This window comes from Phyllostomus discolor, chromosome 5 (genome assembly GCF_004126475.2).
Source record: "Phyllostomus discolor isolate MPI-MPIP mPhyDis1 chromosome 5, mPhyDis1.pri.v3, whole genome shotgun sequence".
In the NCBI taxonomy this organism is placed as follows: domain Eukaryota; kingdom Metazoa; phylum Chordata; class Mammalia; order Chiroptera; family Phyllostomidae; genus Phyllostomus; species Phyllostomus discolor.
The window spans coordinates 107255397-107277503 of NC_040907.2; the positions used below are offsets into that span (position 1 = coordinate 107255397).

Genomic DNA, 22107 nt, shown 5'->3' on the forward strand with positions numbered 1-22107 from the left:
CATGACTGACAACACATACAGTATGGAAGAAATGAGAGTCCTGCAGGCCTCCTCCCTTTACTCACCCCACCCACCTCTCTAAGCCACCACCCTGAGGTAACCCCGTAACTTTTTCAAGTAATAAAGATTTATATTCATACACTGTTTAACTTTGATTTAAAGTGGAACACCATGTCCTGAATACAGCATCCGCCAGAAGCATTATGCACTCTAGTCTTTCTTAGAATCCATGTACAATCTCATCTGTTCTTCTGCTCTGTTCATGGAGGGAAGAAGAGTAGGCCCTGGTGGAAGTGGGAAGCTGCTCTGAGGGCACAAATACAGGCTGAGGGGTCTGTGCAGAAGGAGGGCAGGGCTGCTGCCATGGGGAGTGTTTTTGCCAGTTCAACATTCATGTCCCAGAGTCTAAGGAGGGTTCACTGTCTTTGGAGCTGAAGTTACAGTACCACGTGCAGATGGGAAAGCTTGCAATTTTATTTCTCAGCAGAAAAAGTTTTGGCAGTAAAAGTAGAAATCACTGTTAAAACAGGAACAAATTTCCTGATATAAGATAGAATTCTTAGACAGTCACAGTAAGAAGCTCAACATAAAAATTTTAAGTTAAAAAAAAGATAATTGGGTATATACAACATGATCCCAAATTGGTGATATCAACTTCTATATGTTTATCTCTTTATATATATTTAGACATATAGTAAATAGAAAAACCAAAATTGAAATATAGCAAAATGTTATCAAATTTGTACTTTATTCTTACCTTATTTTTTCAACTTACTGTAATAAAAATGCATTTACTTGTAGTAAAATGTTTATATGAAAACAAAGATAGAGGGCTACATTGATAACTTACTGGCATTTGAGAATAAAAGATTAATTCTAGGGTTGCTCAAGATGTGTGAAAACTGGCACCAGACACCAGGGAGAAGGTTTTTTTTAGCCTCAGGTTCCCAGTAAGGATAATTAAATATTTCTAAACTGTCCTATGTGATTCATCATCTCTCAGTGAAATCCGATGTGAAGTTTGTGTTGAAAATGAAAATTATATCCCTATTTGATACTATGTACAAGTGTGAGAAAGAACTTGTACAAGTGTTTTCATCAAGTTCTAGATGCGTTTCAAGTTTGGAGAGGGGGCAGGGGGTCTGAGGAGCCCCCCTGCAACAATGGAAATGTTCCCCAGGTTCTAGAAAGCCACAGGAAGTAGGGTTGTCACTCCCCTGAGGAGCACAAGTTCAGAGCCAGTAGCCACCTTGTGGAGCTCTGAAAGCCCTTCTTTTAACACTAGCCCAGAGTCTTCCATGCATCTTTCTTCTCAAAGGTATGATGCTTTCTTACCACAACCTCACATTTAATGTCATTACATTAATATCTGCATTTCTCCTCTCTTTTTACTGTATAGCTAAGAATATATGCTGCAGTGTGGTACATAGACCTGAAAGTAAAAAGAGCATCATTTTGACATGGCTGGGTTTTACACTGACCATAACTAAAACCCTTCTTTAACTCCATGTTATTGCCTTCAGAGGGACAGGAGAGACACTTTACCCTTCTGCCCTGGCCTCTTTTGGGCCCCTTTCAGAACAGCTTGTTGAACTGGCCAATGCAAAATAAGGCAGATAATTTTCTTGTTTTCAAAAAGGATACCTGATAATTTGATTTCAGGCAATTGTCTATTAGTGTTTTAAATAGTATTCCATTGGGAACAAGAAATAAATATGTAGATTTATTTCCAAATAAATCTAAATTGCCAAATTGCCAAATTTGCCAAAAAAATTGCCAAATTTCCAAATACTAACATTAACTTTGGTTCAGTTTTTCAAAGGCCACTGTTTTCCCTTCCATCCACCCCTTCCTGCTCATCTTCAATTTTACCTGTTCATATCTCTTTCCTAACAATAAAATGGAATCTCAGATGCTTCTGGCAACTATGTGTTATTAATAAGAGATGGAGCTTTGTTATTACGTTGCACTTTATTATTTCCTTCAGCTCAACATGTACCTGATATTTCAAGGCTCTCTCTATGGATTTAGATGGAAAGAAACTGCAAATGATGAGGTTGCATTGTTTCTGTAGGTCCTATTTTCTTGCTCTTGGGTGAGAAATCCTATCCTGTTTAAGCTGAAGGACAGACTGGTCTTGCCTTGTTCTGACTGTGGAGCCTGCTTTGTTTGTATCACTGAACCACGGAGGCAGTTGCTGTTCTTTTGACTTGAGATCCCTGTTCCAACGAAGAGATCAGTAGGCATTTAGCACAGCTACTCTGGCCTGTTGGCACAGAGGGTCTAGTTTACCATCACCTCCTAGGGAAGTAAAAAAATTTTTCTTGTGGCCAGCTTTACATAGAATGTAATACCAAATAAGACACACATGTAGCTTCCACTTGGGAGAGTGTTTTCAAAGTGCACAAGCATGTTAATGGTTAACTAGCCTTTGATAGAGTATTAGTGGATTGCAAAAGCTTTACTTCTGAGCAGAGTGAGGCATGCCTGGTGCCAGCCTGCTAGGCCAGCAACTCACCAGGGCAAAGAAATCCTTAGAATGTTGCAGATGGCACCATATACTACTGGAATGCCAACTCTGTCTTATGGAGCTAGATGGAGTAATCAAATGAAACAAAAACTGTTTTGAAGGCAGCCAATAATAAAACACATTAAAATGCAAAACCACCCAAAACCTATTATCCCTAAGTTCCTGTCATATCATTTGAAGTCTAGAACTCAAACTTCATTTTCTTTTTGTTCCTTTTCTGTTCTTAGTGTTTTGGGAAGAAGCCTAGAGCATTAAGTTCTTTACTGTGTGTGTTTTAGGATGTGCCCACTCACATGTTGCAAAGCACAGGTCTTTGACTCAGAAAGAGACCCAGTTTGAATCTGGGCATGACACACTGACTGACCCCTTCAACTAGAAACTGAGGACACTTGAGAGAAAGCAAAATCCAGGTAGGAAGGCTCTACCAAATTCCAAGTCTTTGATGTTGCAGTGGAAGATAACTTCTTCATTCACCTTGAGTTCTACCACATTCCAGTCTTCAATCTTCTCTAGAATGACCTCATGTCCATCTTCAGCCAGCACAGCTGGAAAAGATAGAAAGGGATATGAGTGACAGTGGAGCAGACTCTATATATTTTTAAATTTTATTTAAAAAATAATGTGGTTGTTATTTTATTTTCCAAGTAATACAGATTAAAAATATTTACACACCTACTTTTAAGTTCATAGTTTAGCACTCTTGTTTGTATGGCTTTAAAAGTTATAGCAACTTATATAGAGTCTTCCTGCTATAACTTTTAAAGGCTCTATATTAATATAATATGCAGATGTCTTTATGGATGACAGCAGCTGTACTGCTCTCCAGTTGCTCATGACAGTAATTCAACTGCCCTGGTGGGCACTGACCTGGTGCTGGCCTCAATGTGCCCTTACTCATGCTGGGAAGCATAACCAGAGCATTTCAAGATTGGTTTAAATTTGTTCTAGACTCATATGATCTGTGAAAATGTGAGCTTTCTTTGTGAAGAGTTTTAAGTTTTTCTTATAGAAACAATATTCAATATTGTAGGGAATTTGTGAAATGGGGTAACTTCTTACCCTGCTGATGAAAATATAAATTGGTCACCTTTCTGAAGGGCAATTTGATGGTACATGAAAATACTCTTAGAAGCCTCAAAAATTAGAATTAAAAATGATTCTAATATCTGGTCCAGGAAATTGCACTTTTAGAAAGCTTCCTAAGGAAAAAAATCCAAAATATAGGCAGGTTTTTTTTCAATAAGATATTTCATTCTGTAGTTTTATAATAGAAAAATACTGTGAATAACTTGTATGCCCAACAACAAGAGGATGATCAAGTAAATAGTAGTAAGTCCATATGATGAGATTTTATTTGGATATTTCAAAAAGCATTTATGAATTTTTAATAGTAAGAAAAATCATAATAAGCAAAAATCAGACTACAGATAAATATATATTCAATATTATTTAAAATATGTTTGTGTAATAGAAAAAAGAAAATGCTCAGTGATTATCTCTCTGTGGTGAGATTATGAGAAAGTTTTTCTTCTTTATTCTTTCATCATTTCCCAGACTTTTCTATAATAATTAGAAAAAATGTTTTTAAGAAAGATAATGAACTCAAGTTTTTTTAAAAATTATTTTATTGTTGTTCAATTACAGTTGTCTGTATTTACCCCCCACCTCTCCAACCCCACTGCAGCCAAACCCACCTCCCTCCCTTGCTTCTACCAACCCCCTTGGTTTTGTCCATGTGTCCTTTATACTTGTTCCTGAAAACTCTTCCCCCCATTATCCCCTCCCACCTCCCCTCTGGTCATTGTCAGCCTGCTCTCAATTTCAGTGTCTTTGGTTATATTTTGCTTATTTGTTTATTTTGTTGATTAGGTTCCTGTTAAAGGTGAGATCATATGATATTTGTCTTTCACTGCCTGGCTTATTTCTCTTAGCATAATGCTTTCCAGTTCCATCCATGCTGTTGCAAAAGGAAGGAGCTCCTTCTTTCTTTCTGCTGCATAGAATTCTATTGTGTAAATGTACCATAGTTTTTTGATCCATTCATTTACTGATGGGCACCTAGGTTGCTCCCAGCACTTGGCTATTATAAATTGTGCTGCTATGAACATTGGGGTGCATATGTTCTTTTAGACTGATGTTTCAGGGTTCTTAAGACATATTCCTAGCAGTGGAATTGCTGGATCAAAAGGCAGATGCATTTTTAGTTTTCTGAGGACATTCCATAGTATTTTCCACAGTGTCTGGACCAGTCTGCAATCCCACCAACAGTGCACTAGGGTTCCCTTTCTCCACAACTTCTCCAACCCTTGTTGTTTACTGCTTTGTTTATGATGGCCATTCTGACTGGTGTGAAGTGGTATCTCATTGTGGTTTTAATTTGCATCTCTCTGATAGCTGGTGATACTGAGCATCTTTTCATATGTCTCTGGACCCTCTATATGTACTCCTTGGAGAAGTGTCTGTTGAAGTCCTTTGCCCATTTTTTAATTGGGTTGCTTGTCTTCATAGAGTGAGCTCAACTTTTATTCTCACATTTGGAAACTGCATTTTGGTTATCACATTCCATGGCTCCTCTCTTAGATATCAGCTACAGAAAAATTGTTAGGTTTATTTTCTACTGGAAAAAATGAAGAGTATATGGGCTTAGGAGAAATTATGTGCATTGAGCAGCCTGGAGCTCTATTTTTTCCAACTTGTTTCTCTCCAATTTTCTTGATGTGTTCTAATATCTAATATTGGTCATAGAGTTGATGTAATAAATCACCTCCCTTGGCAGTTTTCATGTATTGGTAAACTTTTTGGTTAGGATGGAAAGAGAAATCAGATGGGGACATGTTTTTTAAAATTTTTGGCATTTCAATCAGTCTTATGTGGAAAAAAGCAAACAGTTATTCATTAATTGCATTTAATTACAGAGACAATTGCTTTTCCAAAATGTTGGCATGTCCACTTCATCTTTCAATCAGTTCAAGAACATCAAACCCCAACTGTGAACATTTTAATTGCATGATTTTAACTTCACTTCTGGAAAGGAACTTCAGAAAGTAACTCAGCGAGGATCTCCATTAACAAGATAGCACTCCTTGGGCACCCAGTGGTGGCCCTAATTGACTTTACTTACGTCAGCTAATGCCAATCTCTACAAAATACCCGCATCTTTTCCTTTGACAAATTTATGTTATTGTATCCCATTTAAATGTCTTGTTCTTAGATATCTTTGGAGGATAGTACTGGGCATGGACAGATGACTTGTTTAAATGAAGCAGACCACCCAGTTTGGGGGGCCAATGGTTCACCTAGGAAGCATAAATCTCTACAGGCAGAGATATCTAGGAACCATTTAATCCCCAAACAGCACCCTCTCAAGAGAGGGGAGGTGTAGCTAGAAGGGAAAAAGCTCCAGGTGGGTAGAGAGGAGGCAATTCAGCCTCTATAATCTTGGATATCCTTGTCTGAAGATGTTCCTGGGAAATGTAGTTTAATATAATAGGGAAAAATCATGACCTAAACAGCTTCTCCACTCTCCCTTTATAACCCCATCTCTGGGAGCTAGGTGGTGAGGCCTGGGATTTCTGGAGAGGAGGGTGCAGGTACTGTCTGGGGCTGGTCACAGTGAATGCATTGTAAGTGAGGCAGGGCTCTGTCCAGGAAGGTGTGTGCCCTGTAACTACACTGACCCTTTCCTTCAGGGCCCCATATGACCAAGCCTCATGCAGCATGTGAATTTGGGATTTGTTTTATGAGAATAGCAGGACTCTTTCATAGCAAGGTATACCTAAAAAACTAGATTAGATCCATCAAATAGTCAACTCCCCCTATGGAAGTAGGGGTACCAAATAATGGGGGTCTGCCTGAGCCATTGAAATCCAACAAGATGAAATCCTCTTAAGGGAACAAATAACTCCTCACTTTACCTTTACAAAACAGGGGCTCTTGGGGCTTTTAAGTGTATCTGTCTCCCTCATCAACCACAACACACTCCCTTACCTCTCTAGGTACCTGGTGTTAATAAAGCTCATTAAATAAACAAGCTCATAACATTATTGGGCACCTCCAATGACACTTTCAGACCCTGAATGGCCTAAGTCTGATTCTTATTAAAGTGATAAGCCACCTCAGATTCTAGATTGTATGTCACCCTCAGGATGCCCATTCCTTCTCATCAGCTGAGGATGTGTTGAGCCCAGCAGTAGGGTGGCCAGTACAGGGTTAAGGGACCAAATTGGAAGAAACATCAGAATTCCTACAGCTCATCCAAATGCCAACTTCTCTACATGGAGGACCCATTTGTTCCTATGAGCTGCCATAGGATTGTCTCTTCAAAGAAAGGTCAGATAAATATACTCTATGAAGCAAAGTCTTTGCAAAGGCAGTGGCTAAACTCCAGCATAAATCAACCAGAAGCTATAAGGCCACCCACAGAATGCCTGCTTCTTTGAAGTGGCACCTCATTTTTCAAGTGGGATTTGGGTAAACCGAAGAGACATAGGAAAGCCTCCCTCTTCTCAGTGCTAGGAGAATTGTGCACCATCTGTGAATGACTTAAATGCTGCTGGTTAGGAAGTCAAAGCAGACAGACAGGCAAGCATCTCCTTTTCTGCTTTGCACAGATGCAAGGTGGTGACCATTAATGTGTGTAGCTAATGCACAGCTAGATATGAGAGGCTGTCGAACAGAGCATCCTAACAAAATAAGGCAGATTTTGTTCTTATGGGTCAGTTTCCATTCCTTCTAATTCCCTTTTGTGGGTCATTTGGCAGACTTAAGTTACAGCAGGCCAGGAGCAACATGGCCAGGGGAATTATTTAGAACATTTTGTTAAGCATTAGTTAGTTTAGTTTAATCAGTGTTGAAGCCATAGTAGAGACATTTTTGCTGGACAACTATAATTCATGGGTAATGAAGAAAGAACAAAAATGTTCAGATTGCTTGAGGCATAGTAAACTCAGGAAAAATTAAACATATTTCCAAAACCAGCACGGCTTCAGGAAATGATAAAGAGCTATGACTGAAAAAACCCCACAGAATTTAGATGCAGGTTTTTAAAGATGAGATGTATCTGAAAATGCACCACTCTCTGCTTGGTGTGATGATAGTGTTTGGTCTACAGTGGTATGGGAGTGTGGGACAGAGAGGGTAGAGCATATGTTACCTGCTTTGCTTCTCTTAACACTCAGGCATTTGTCACAAACCCTCAGTAAATGTTGGCTGCCAGTATAATATGAATTATTATTCAGGAATATACAAACCTAACTTTAAAAATCAGCCACCTACCGATTACTCAAGACTCCTTCAACCATAAAAATTCTCCCCTTGATCTCAAAATACTCCTCTCCTCCCCTACAATGGGAGGAGCTGCCTATGCTTTTTGCTTCCTCCACCCACTCCTTTACCTCCTGCACTAGCAGCCTTCAGCCTACCTTTTCCTGAACCTGTGTGCTCAGAGGTGAAGAACCATCAGCACAGTAGAAGACTCACCCAGTTCTCCCTTACACCTCAGGAGATGGATGCTCTGACCCATCTCCTTTATTGATTTAAAATAATTTTACTCTAAAATTTTATCAGGTAATAAATGCAATGTAGGCCTATGATATTTTTAATTAAATTTTTTATTGTTGTTTAAGCACAGTTATCTCCATATTCCCTCCACCACTCCCTTCCTCACCGCCCATCTCTGCCTCCCACCCTTGATTCTACCTGCCTTTGGCTTTGTCTGTGTGTCCTTTATACATATTCCTTGATGACTGCTCCCCTTATTTCCCACAAGATAATGTGGCCAGAGAAGCCCCCTGGCCCCTCTGGTTACTGTCAGTTTGTTCTTTATTTCAGTATCTCTGGTTATATTTTGCTTGCTTGCTTGTTTTGTTGATTAGTTTCCACTTATAAAAATTATAGAAATGAACAAAAAATTTTAAATCAGCCATAATTCTTCCTCCTCCTTTCCCTTTGTCATTTTCAGTGTAAGTGGGATCACAGTGCACATAAAATTCAGGAACATACTTTATTCCCTTAACACCATGTCATGATAATCCAGCCCTATCAATATACATAGTGCTGCTGCATTGCATTTCATGTGACAGAGGTACTGTAACTTACTCAACCATTTTCTTTTTCTGGTTGTTTCTAGTTTTTCAGTGTCACCAAGAAATGTGGAGGGAGACCCTCCATGTACATGTCCAAGTTTGTGTGTGTGTGTGTGTGTGTGTGTGTGTGTGAACAATTGAGAAATGGCATAGCTGGATTCTACAACATATAATTAAATTTTAAGACACTGACAAGTTGCCCTCCAAAGTTACTGTGCCAGTTTACCCTCCCATCATAAGCCTTTGAGAATACTTTTTCACTAGGTCCTTTATCAACAATAAATTCATCTTTTTCTAGAGATAGCTCTTACTTAATGGTTTGGTGCCTATTTTCTTATTGAAATTCTCATTTCGTTTGCTGCCTGTTCCTTCAGATTCTCTCTTATCATGCACCCCTCTGAGGGACCATTGCCAATGTCCTGCCGTCTGCCTGGTTCTATTTTTCTTCCTTCTCTGCAGTCTCACCTCCTGAGGTTCTAGCATTTGGCTCCATGTAGGTCCATTTTAATAAATATTTGTTGGTCCCTAAGATATACCAGGCACAGTTCCAGACACTGGAACACAGCAGAGAAAAAAACAGTTAAGAATGAGATCAATGGAGAGATATTCCAGGCATGAAATCAACAAGGAAACAGTAACCTTAAATGACATAACAAATCAAATGGATTTAATTTATATCTTCAGAGCATTTATCCCAAAGCAGCAGAATATACATTCTTTTCAAATGCACATGGAATATTTTTTAGGATAGACCGCATGTTAGGACACAAAAAAAGTCACAGTAAATTTAAGAGGATTGACATATCAAGCATCTTCTTTGCCCATAATGGTAAGAAACTAGAAATCAATTACAAGAAAAAACCTGAAAAACACACAAACACATGGATGCTATGTAACATGTTGCTAAACAATGAATGAGTTACCAATGAGATCAAGGAAGAAATCAAAAGATACCTTGAAACAAATGAAATTGAGAACACAACAACCCCAAATCTATAGGACACAGTGAAAGCAACTCTCATAGGGAAATTCATAGCATTATAGGCCTATCCCAAGAAACTAGAAAAATCTCAAGTGAATCTAATCTCAAGGAAATAGAAAAAGAAAAACACACAAATCCCAAAGTGAATAGGAGAAAGGGAATAACTAAGATCAGAGCAAAAATAAAGTCTAAAAATACAAAAATTCAATGAAACCAAGATCTGGTTCTTTGAAAACATAAACAAGATCAACAAACATTTAACCACACTCATCAAGAAAAAAAGAGAGGAACCAGGTAAATAAAATCAGAAGTTAAAAAGGAGAGGTAACAACTGACATCAAAGAAATACAAGGGTTGTAAGAAAATATTATAAACAATTATATGCCAACAAATGGACAACCTGGATCAAATGGACAAATTACAACAAACATAAAGTCTTCCAATACTGAATCAAGAGGAATCAGAAAATCTAAGCAGCGTGATTGTAATGGATGAAATCAAAGTGGTAATCAAAAAACTGCCAGCAAACAAAGTCTTGGCCTGGATAGCTTCACAGGTGAATTTTTATCAAACACTCAAAGAACTAACACCTATCCTTCTCAAACTATTTCAAAAAATTCAAGAGAAGAAAGACTCCCAAACTCATTTTACAAGGCCAGCATTATCCTAATTCCAAAACCACCTGAAAGTACTACAAAGAGAGAACATTATAAGCCAACATCCCTGATAAACATAGTTGAAAAAATCCTCAACAAAATATTAGCAAACTAAATACAGCAATATATTAAGAAGATCAGGCGCTACAATCAAGTGGGATTTTTCTTGGGATGCAAGGTTTGTACAATATGTGCAAATCAATTAACATGATATACCACATAAACAAAAGAAACAGTAAAAACCACATCATCATATCAATAGATGCAGAAATAGTATTTGGTTAAATCCAGCATGCATTTATGATAAAAACTCTTAGCAAAGTGGGAATAGAGGGAACATAACTCAACATAATAAAGGCCACATATGACAAACCCACAGCTAACATTATACTCAAAGGGAAAAATCTAAAATCAGTTCCCTTAGGATCAGGAAGAAGACAGGAATGTTTGATTTCATCACTCTTATTCAACATAGGACTGGAAGTTTTATCCACAGCAATCAGACAAGAGGAAGAAATAAAAGGCATCCAAATTGGAAAGGAAGAAATAAAACTATTTACAGATGACATGATACAGTATACAGAGAACCTTAAGAACACCAAATAACTACTAGAACTGATAAATTCAGTAAAGAAGGATACAAAATTAATATTCAGAAATCAGTTGCATTTATTTTATTTATTTTTATTCTTTTATTTCTTCTTTCTTTATTTTAATTGTTGTTCAAGTACAGTTTTCTGCCCTTTACCCCTATCCCAGCCCACTCCCCCAGCCTTCCCCACCCTTCCCTGTTATTGTCATGTGTCTTTATACTAGTTCCTTCAAACCATTCCCCCCATCCTCCAAAATTCCTCCCCTCTCCCCTCTGGTCACAGTCAGCCTATTCTCATTTCAGTGTCTTTGGTTATATTTTGCTGTTTGTTGTCTGTTTGTGATTAGGTTTCTGTTAAAGGGAGATTATGTGGTATTTGTCTTTCACCACTGGCTTATTTCACTTAGCATAATGCTTTCCAGGTCATCCATGCGTTGCAAAGGGTAGGATCTCCTCCTTTCTTTCTGTTGCATGTTCTTTCTTTTTTAAATATAATTTATTGATTATGCTATTACAGTTTTCCCATATATTCTCCCCCTTTTCCCCCTCTGTCCTACATCCACCCTCCCACCAGCATTCCTCTACCTTAGTTTATGTCCATTTGTCATACATATAAGTTCTTTGGCTTCTCCATTTTCCATACTATTCTTAACATCCTCCTGTCTATTTTGTACCTACCATTTATGCTTCTTATTCTCTGTACCTTTTCTCCAGTTCTCCCCCGACCCCAACTGATAACCCTCCGTGTGATCTCCATTTCTGTGATTCTGTTCCTGATCTAGATGTTTGCTTAGTTTTTTTTTTTTAGGCTAGGTTGTTGATAGTTATGAGTTTATTGTCATTTTACTGTTCATATTTTGATTTTCTTCTTTTTCTTAGATAAGTCCCCTTAACATTTCAAATAATAATGGCTTGGTGATGATGAACTCCTTTAACTTGACCTTATCTGGACAGAATTTATCTGCCCCTTCCATCTAAATGATAGCTTTGGCTGGATAGTAGTAATCTTGTGTGGTAGGTCCTTTGCCTTTCATGACTTGGAATCCTTCTTGCAGGCCCCTTTCTTGCCTGCAAGATTTCTTTTGAGAAAACAGCTGATAGTCTAATGGGCACTCCTTTGTAGGTAACTGTCTCCTTTTCTCTTGCTGTTTTTAAGATTGTCTCCTTATCTTTAATCTTGGGTAATTTAATGATGATGTGCCTTGGTGTGTTCCTCCTCAGGTCCAATTTCTTTGGGACTCTGAGCTTCCTGGACTTCCTGGAAGTCTATTTCCTCTAACAGATTGGGGGAGTTCTCCTTCATTATGTTTTCAAACAAGTTTTCAATGTCTTGCTCTTGTTCTCCTTCTGGCACCCCTATGATTTGGATATTGAAATGTTTTAATTTGTCACATAGGTTCCTAAGCCACTCCTCATTTTTTTTTTGAATTCATATTTCTTCATTCTGTTCTGGTTGAATGTTTACTTCATTCTTCTACTCCAAATGGTTGATTTGAGTCCCAATTTCCTTCCCTTCACTGTTGGTTCCCTGTACATTTCTCTTTATTTCACTTGCATAGCCTTCACTTCTTCCTCTATTTTGAGACCATACTCAACCATTTTTGTGAGCATCCTGATTACCAGTGTTTTGAACTCTGCATGTGATAGGTTGACTATCTCTTCATTGTTTATTTGTATTTTTTTCTGGAGCTTTGATCTGTTTTTTTTTTTTTTTCATTTGGGATATATATATATATATATATATATATATATATATAGTCTCAGCACTCCTGTTACATAGTAAGGGGCATAGCCTTAAGTATTTGCTAGGGGTGGGCAAACCCTGTCACTGCTTTGTGGTGCTGTATGTAGGGGAGGGGTCCGAGAGGGAACAATGCTGCTTGCTCAGCTCTCAGCTGGCTTTCAGTCACTTCTGCTGCTACCCACAAGCAAATTGGGCTTTTGTGGTGCTGATTCCTGGGTGTGTGGGTTTGTGTGTATTCTAGTACCCCATGGGTCTCTCCAATGAACTCTTTTGTGAGGTTGGGAGTTTCTCTCCTCACCACAACCCCCCACAGGTTTTTTTAGTCATAAGTTTGGATGTTTTATTTCCCCACACTGGAACCCTGGGTTGAGTGGTTTGTCCTGCTGCCCAGTTGTTCCTTCCACTTTATCTGCACTCAAATGTGGAACCACCTTGTCCTCCAGCCACCATCTTGCCTTGTGTCCTTTCTGCCTTGGCTGCCCATCTCTGCCCCTCCTACCTGTCTGAATGAATATTTCTTCTTTAACTCCTTGATTGTTAGACTTCTATACAATTCAATTTTCTGGCAATACTGGTTATGTTTTATTTTTAAATTTCTTGTTGTTCTTCTTTGGTTGTGCATGAAGGCAAAATGTATCTACCTATGTGTCCATCTTGGCTGGAAGTCCTCAGTTGCATTTTCCTATACCAATAATGAAATATCAAAAGTGAAACTAAGAAAACAAATCATAGATGGAGAACAGGATGACAGTTATTAGGGGGGATGTTAAGGGTTAGAAGGATTGAGCAAAAAGAAAAATGGACTCATGGACATGGAAAACAATATGGTGGTTGCTGGGGGGATGGGATTATAAGAGGATTAAATGGTATTTGAAAAATATAATAAAGATTAAATAAAATTTAAAAAGAAAACAATCTCATTTACAATTGCACCAAAATAAAATAAAATACTTAGAAATAAATTTAACCAAGCATGTAAAAGGCCTCTGCTTGCAAAACTACCAGGTAATGAAGAAAAATATCAATTAAATACAAACAAATGGGAGCTTATACCATGTTCCATGGATAGACAGAATTGACATTATTAAAATGTGTATACTACCTACCTAAAGGAATCTGCAGATTCAATGAAATCTCTATGAAAATACCAATGCTATATTTTGCAGAACTAGAACAAATGATCCAAAAATTTTTGTGGAACCACCAAATCCCCAAATGGCCTCAGCTATATTGAAAAAAAAAACACAAAAAAAAACAAACAAAGTTGAGGCTATCATACTACCTGACATAAAACTATACTACAAGTCCATAGTAATTAAAACAGCATGGCACTAGCATAAAAACAGACATATATATCAATGGAACAGAATAGAGAGCCAACAAATAAATCCATGTCTATATGGTCTGTTAATATTTGACAAAGAAGGCAAGAACATACAACAGGGTAAAGGTAGTCTATTCAATTAATGGTTTGGGGAAAATTGGACAGATACTTACAAAAAATAAAACCAGACAACTTTCTTATACCATATAAATGAATAACTCAAAATGGATTAAGGACTTTAATGTAAGACTCTAAAACATGAAATCCTAGAAGAAAACTTGGGCAGTAAAATCTTGGACATTTCTCATAGCAATGTTTTTTTCTGTTTTATCTTCCTGGGCAAGAAAAACAAAATAAATAAATAAGTAAATAGCATTACATCAAACTAAAAAGTTTTTGTATAGCAAAAGGAACCATCAAAAAAATCAAGAGACAAGCCACTAATTAAGTGAACATATTGCCAATGATACATCAGATAAAGGATTAATATCCAATATTATAAAGAAACTCATACTATTTAAACACCAATCCCCCCCTCAAGCAATCTGATTAAAAAATGGGCAGAGGATCTGAACAGACACTTCTCCAAAGAGGATATACAGAGGCCAATATATAAAAGGTTCTCAATGTCACTAATTATCAGACAAATACCAATTAAAACCCACAAGGAGATATCACCCTCACACCTGTCAGAATGGCTTGTCATCAACAAATCCACAAGTGACAAGTGTTGGCAAGGGTGTGGAGAACAAGGAACTCTATTGCACTATTGGTGGGAATGCAGATTGTTGTGGCCACTATGGAAAAGAGTATGAAGTTTCCTCAAAAAATTAAAAATTGAACTACCATTCAATTTTTATGTCATTGAACTACCACTCCTCTGGGTAAAAAGACCGAGTGATTCCATTTCTGGGAATACATCCAAAGAAACTCAAAACACTAATTAGAAAGAATGGATGCACTCCTATGCTCATTGCAATGTTATTTACAATAGCTAAGCTATGGAAGCAATCAAAGTGTCTATCAACAGACAATTGTATAAAGAAAAAGTGGTACATATCTCCAATGGAATATTAATAAGCCATAAAAAATAATGAAATCTTACTATTTGTGCCAGCATGGATGGACCTAGAAGGTATTATGTTCAGTGAAATAATCAGTCAGAGAAGTGTAAATACTATACAACTTCACTTATATGTGGAATCTAAAAAACCAAATGAATGAATACACAATTGAAACAGACTCACAGATTCAGAGAAGAGATTGATGGTTGCCAGAGGAGTGGGGGTGTTGGGGCACTGGGCGAAAAATGTGAAGGAAGTAGGAAGCACATATTTGTAGTTACAAAATAGATGTGGGGAAGTTAGTAAAGCATAAAAAATATATTCAAAAATATTGTGATAACTATGTATGGTTCCAGTTGTGGTAATATAAATATCAAGGGGAACATTATTTAAATTATATGATTGTTTACCCACTAAGCTGTACACTAAAAATCAATAAAAAATAAAAGAAAATAAAAAATAAAAGAACCCCTGCTCCCTTGAAACCTATGTCTCAGTAGGAGATGATAGCAAGGTAGATGGGTGAAATATATGTTATGTTAGATATTTATGAGCAATAAGAAGGCCTGAAAGAGGAGAAAAGGGAGATAAAGAGGGAGGCATGGAGAGTGTTTACACTTCCAATGGCGATGCTCAAGGAAGACCTGTCCATGAAAGTGACTTTTGAGAAAAACCCAAAGGCTGATAGAGAGAGAGAGAGTGAAGAGTGAAACTACAATGGAATCTGGGGAAAGAGCATTCTAGGTGTAACAACTGCCTACCCCAAAGGTGCAAGGGCAGTAAGAGTGTTCAAGAGTCCATGAAGAGGCCAGTATGGCTGGAGCAGAGGGAGTAAGAAAAATGGATAAGTAGCAATGAGAGGAGATGAGGTCAGGGAGGTAACTAGGAGTGTGGTAGGTCACTTTAAGCCTTTGGTTTCCACTTTTAGTGATCTGGGAGTCACCAGAATGTTCTCAGAGGCGTGGGCCATGCTCTGACTCAAGTTAAATGTCACCCACCCCGGCTTTGGGTGTCAAAAACAGACTTTGAGGGACAAGAGTGGTCACAGGGAGCTAAGTAAGAGGCCAAGGCCTTGATCCAGGCAGATGATGGTGGCTTGAAGGGTGGTGGTAGAAAGAATAATAAGTGGTTGGATTCTGCCTATATGCTTTGAAGATAGAACCAATAGGATGTTCTGCTTGATTAAATGAGAAGTGTGAGAAAAGGAGAGGAGAGAAAGATGCCTGCAAGGTTTTTGGCTTGAGTAACTGAAAGAATGGAACTGCTATGGACTGAGGTGGAAAGAACACAGGAGGGGCTGGTGTGGGGATGAGTAGAAGGAGTCTAGTTTAGAAATTTTGGATATATTAGTCTGAAATACCTACTAAACATCTCAATGACATTGAGAGGTCCTGATAGGAGACATAAATTTGGGATCATCAATACATGGATATCATTTGAAGTCATAACTATTTCTTACTCAAATCTGCCTTCATCTTTCCCCTGATATCCAGAATGTAATTTCTTTTTTGTTGCTGTTGTTTTATTACATTTTATTGTTTATGCTATTACCTTTGTCCCAAGTTTTGCCCCTTTTTTGCCCTCGGCTCAGCTCCCCTGCTTCCTCAGTCAATCTTCATACTGTTGCCAATATCCATAGATCCTGCATATGTGTTCTTTGGCTACTCTTTTCCCTATTCTGTACTTTACATCCCATAACTATTCTGTAACTACCAATTTGTACTACTCATCCCCTTCACATTTTTCACCCATCTTCCCAGTGCCCCACCCCAAACAGCAAATCTGGCATTCATCAAAACATTAGCTGTATCTATGATTCTGCACCTGTTCTGCTTGTTTATTTATTTTGTTTTTTTAAATTCAATTGTTGATAGATGTGTATTTATTGCCATTTTACTGTTAATATTTTTTATCTTCTTCTTAAAGAAGACCCTTTAACATTTCACGTAATACTAGTTTGCTGATGATGAACTCCTTTAGCTTTTCTTGTCTAGGAAACTCTTTACCTGTTCTTTGATTCTGAATGATAACTTTGCTGGGTAGAATAAGCTTACTTGTTGGTTCTTGCTTTTCTTCACTTTTAATATTTGTTGCCAATCCCTTCTAGCTTGCAAAGTTTCTTTTGAGAAATTAGCTGACCGTCTTATGAAAATTCCCCTGTCGGTAAGGGGAATTTTCTCTTGCTGCTTTTAAGATCCTTTGTATTTAAGCTTTGGCATTTTAATTATGATGTGTCTTGGAGTGAGCCTTTCTGCATCCATCTTGTTTGGGATTCTTTGTGGTTCCTGGATTTTATGTCTATTTCCTTCACCAAGTTAGGGAAGTTTTTTTCATTAATTTTTCATATAGGTTTCTGGTTTCTTGCTCTTTCTCTCCTCCTCCTGGCATCCCCATGATGCAGATGAGATAACACCTGAAGCTATCCCAGATTTTTCTTACACTATCCTCATTTTTTAAATTTTTTTTCTTTTTGCTGTTCTGATTGGATGTTTTTTGCTTCTTAATATTCCAAATTGTTGATTTGATTCTTGGCTTCATCCATTCTACTGTTGATTCCTATAAATTGTTACTTATTTCAATTAGTGTATCCTTTGTTTTTGACTCAATCTTTTTTATGCTGTCATGACCTTCACTAAGGTCTCTGAGCATCCTTATAACCAGTGTTTTGAATTCTACCTCTGATAGATTGTTTATCTACATTTTGTTTAGCTCTTTTTCTGGAGTCTTGTTTTGTTTTTTGTTTGTTTGTTTGTTTGTTTCACTTGCTATGTTTCTTTGTCTCCTCACTTTGGCATCTTCTTTGTATTCATTTTTATGTATGTGGAAGAGCTACTATGTCACCCAGGCTTGGTAGAGTGGCCTAATGTAATAGATGTCTTATAGGGTCCAGTGGCATAGCCTCCCCTATTACCCAAGCTGGGCAATTGAAGGGCTGGGTAGCCCTTCATGTGGGCTGAGTACACACTCCTCTTATAGTTGAGCCTTGATAGCTGGTGGCCTGTCCAAAGTCAGCTACTGTTTGTGTTCTGTCCTGGGTCACATAGCACTAGTTACAAAGTAATTGGCAGACGGCTGCTACTTGTGCTGTGCTTGGAGTTGCCCAGGAGAGGCCAAGCTGTGAACAAAGCCTGGATGCTGCTAGTGTTGGGCCTGGGGCAACTTAGTGGGAGGGACAGAGCTTGCTGAAACCACATGCTGTTTGTTTGAGAGAATTTAGGAAAATCTGAAGCATGGGCCAAGACAAGCCATTCATATGGAAAAGCCAAAGGAAACAGCTTGGGTATGCCTGAAAGTTGGGTGGGGCAGGGGAAGATAATTCCAAAGTGGGACAAACAGTGTGAGGCAGGTTGTTGGAGGCTCAGAAATGGCATCCACTTGCTGGCTCTGTAGAAGGAGGGCTTAGAAAAGGAACAATGGCTTCTGCCAGCACTTCTGCCTGGGAGAAAGCTATCCCCCAGCTCTCACCCTGGAGCTGGAAAATTCATTCCCTCCCCAAATACCTCTGATGCCTTTCAATTTGCTGCCCCAGAGCTGGGGCTCAGAAGGAGTAAGTCTGAGGAAGTCTGTGTGTGGGTCCTTTAAGAGGAACTGCCTAGGATTCCAGCAGTTTCTGTCCTCCACAGCCTCAATCCCTGCTGGTCTCTAAAGCCAGAAGTTATGGAGACTCATCTTACTGGCACTGGAACCCTGGGCTGAGGGGCCTTGTGTGGGGCTGGGACCCTTCACTCCTGAGATAGCCCTGCTGATTTTTATCTGCTACATGTGGGTGTGGGATCAGCCTGTTCAGTGTTTCCACCCCTCTTACCAATCTTGATGTGGTTTCTTCTTTTATTCTGTAGTTGCTTCCACTCAGCTAAATTTCTGAAAGTTCTGAGTGATGGTTGTTCTATACTTTAGTTGTAATTTTGATGTGCTCGTGAGAGGAAGTGAGCTGTGTTTACCTATGCTGCCATCTTGATGGGAAGTGCATCAAAACCTAATTTCTAACCTCTTAATATTTCTTAGTAATTTATTTCCTCCCACTTCTCTTCCCAAAAACTCTTTCTTCAGAATTGGCTCCTTAAAGCATATCCTTGATCTCATCATTCTTTAGCTCAAGAAAATTTTCTGGATCCCTTTTGCCAAAGGTAAAATGGTCCGACTCTCTCTTGTTGCACACCTTCCTCCAGGTAGAACCAATTGCTTTCTGCCTGCCCACATGTCTCAAACTACTCTCATTTCCCCTTTCTAGTGACTCTCCTCCCCTAGAACTATAAGAACCAATGCTCACTGGGCACTTACTGTATGCAGGTATGGTGTTCATAATTCTACATGCATTTTCTCATTGGAATTTTATATTAGTGAAGTAGGGATTTTGTCCCATTTTACTGTAAATAAATAGAGACTCAGAAAGGTAAAATAACTTAACCTTGACTTTGGTCACACAGCTATTACAGGATGGACACCAATATTTAAAACTAGATCAATTGGACTTCAGAGCCTTGTCTTTAGTCTCTGCTCATGACATGTCTCTGCCAACAATACCAAGAATGTAAGCAGAAGACAGTTGACCAGGGAGAGGTGACCAGCAGAGCCAACAGGATTTGTGTAAAACTAAATGGGAAGTCTTCCCCCTTTAATACTTGTAAATTGTATATTATAACAAAATGTTCATTTATACATTCTGCTTTAATGTAATTCTTGGTATGTAAGTGATCTAATTGAATGCTATACAATCATGTTGATTATAGCAGTAGTAAGAAACAACTAAAAAGTGTCAGCAAAACAGTGGAGCTGGCAGATCCAAACTCCTGTTCACCCACAGAAACATCAAAAAAAAAAAAAAAAAACCAACCAAAAACCCCAAACAAACACCAAAATTGTCAGAACCAACTTTCTCAGAATTTTGGAGAATAGTAAAAAGTGACAAACAAATGAATGCTGAATAAAGAAAAAGGTAACTTTGTTTTTGTCTCACTTATTTCATCTAGCATAATACCCTCTAGATTCATCCATGTTGTTGCAAATGGTAAGGTTTCAAAATTAGCAAGTTTTATCAATGGTATGACTTTTCAAATAATTATGGAGAAAGTTAAACATTACAAGTTGTGGACCCTCAGAAAGAAGATACCTATTAAGATGGGCTTTCCAGAGCAAAGTGAAGCAGACCAGCACAGGGCAGAGCAGGCCAACATGGAGCAGAGCAGAGCAGAAAAACCAGGGCAGCACTGTCTAGTCCAGAGGAGCCTCACCTTAGGGCCACCTCACAGCTGTGATGTCTTCACAGCCATACTGTATCACAATTGAGCTGTTTTGCACTAAATAAAGTTTTCTTTTTCACCACACCCAAACCAGGGATTCCTCTTGGTGTTGAATTTTCACCAATACCATCGGTTGACACAGTAATAAATTTCAATGATATTGATATGCTGTCATTTAAGAGAATGCATTTTTGTTTTTGTCAAACTATAAAAATAATGATGTGGGATAATGTGATCTCTAAAATTTAGAGATCTGTGTGCATTGTGAAAGACTTGAAGACCTTGATTTTAGAATTGATATTTGGAGATAAATCAACTGTTTTTTTTTTTTCATCATTTGTTTAAGTGCATGGTTTTGTGGTATTTGTCCTTAGCATGTCTTTGTTGTAAAGAAAATCATGTTTAATATTGACAAAGAAACTAAATATTTTACTTGAGAGTGTGAGCAAACTAAGCAGTTGACTCTTTTAAGGTGAAGTGCAACATTAATAGAGGGAGAAGTCAGACATCTTATAATGCGCTGAAAGGCGGCTTGTCCACCAGCAGATGTAGCTTCCTGTTGTCTCTGCGATCTGAGCCTCACATACCAGCAACATATCTGAAGAGCTGTTAAGTAAAACCTCAAAGTATTGATCAAACTGAGAGAAACATGGATTGAAGAAATTCTGTAGGAACATACCAAAATACAACTTATATGGCAAACAGTGAAATGTAAGAAAGAAACAGTAAATCAATCAGCTGGACACTCTGTAATTACAAATGATCTGGGCCTGAGCATAGACACTGCCCAGTCTTATATAATAAAAGCAGGAGCATAGATAATGGTTTCACAAAAAAGACTGCTTGTTTCTTCCTATATACTAGTGTGCATGGAGGATGTTTCCAAGGCAGGAATTGCCAAGTGAACCAAATCAAAAATTTCTGAGATGGAAACTTTCCAAAAATAGTGAGAGTTGCAATAAAAACCATAGTACCCTTTGTAGTAAAATTTTGGAGGACCTTATTTTCTGTTGAGCTTAATGATAAAGGAAAATGATACTGTGATACTTATGTACTGTTCTCTGAAATGAAAGGACCATGACACGCAGGACTTTAGAAATCACCCAGTATTCCCTTGGTGCTCAGAGAAACACAGAGAGAAGAAGCAGAACAATTCCCGGGCCAGGGGACTGAGTTCCAAGGTTCCTCATTCAGGGAGGTGATGAGCTGTCACTGCATCATTGTGTCTCACTGGTTTTCAGTTTGACATCTACATGAGCTTTCTTTTGCTCAAAGAAAGAAATTTGCATTTATAAATGACAGCTATTTGTTTTGTCTATGTCTGTAACTCCTTCTAAGTAAATAAAGCATGTAACATTATTTTAAGATGTATTCCTGAGTGATGATTTTGTAAACATCTGTTACTATAAATTTTTATTTAAAATATAACTTTTAGCTTAACATTACAAAAAAAAGAAAGAATCAATAAACTTGAGAACAGGACAATTAAAATTATTTAGTCTGAAGAACATAAAGAACAAAGAATTTTTAAAAAGTGAATGTACCACCATATATGCAATGGGAATCTCAGAAGGAAAAAAGAGGAAGGGGAAGAAAGAGTATTTGAAGGAATAATGGTTGAAAACTCCCAAAATTTGGTGAAAGATGTAAAAATACATATTCAAGAAGCTAAACTAAGCCCAAAAAAAGATCAATTCAAAGAGATCCACACTGACACATATTATAGTCAAATTGTCAACAGACAAAGACCAAGAAAGAATCTTGAAAGGAGAAAAAAATGATTTGTCATGTACAAGGGCTCCTCAATAAGATTAACAGCCAAATGATTTCTCATCAGAAACTGTGAAGGCCAGAAGGCAGTATAATGACATATTTAAAGTACTGCAAAACCA

General features: G+C 37.9%; 1 protein-coding gene across 1 annotated transcript in view; it reads right to left on the reverse strand.

Annotated features, from left to right (window-relative positions):
- Window positions 1-1852: 1852 nt before the first annotated feature.
- The window catches only part of C5H10orf53 (chromosome 5 C10orf53 homolog), a 35318-nt gene continuing 15063 nt past the window's right edge, over window positions 1853-22107 (reverse strand). Inside the window, exons 2-3 of the mRNA XM_028511306.2 lie at window positions 2956-3075; window positions 1853-2301 (exon numbers count right to left, since the gene is read on the reverse strand). Of these exons, the coding sequence (XP_028367107.1) occupies window positions 2237-2301; window positions 2956-3075 (185 nt within the window). The 3' untranslated portion in view covers window positions 1853-2236. The remainder of the gene's footprint in view (window positions 2302-2955; window positions 3076-22107) is intronic.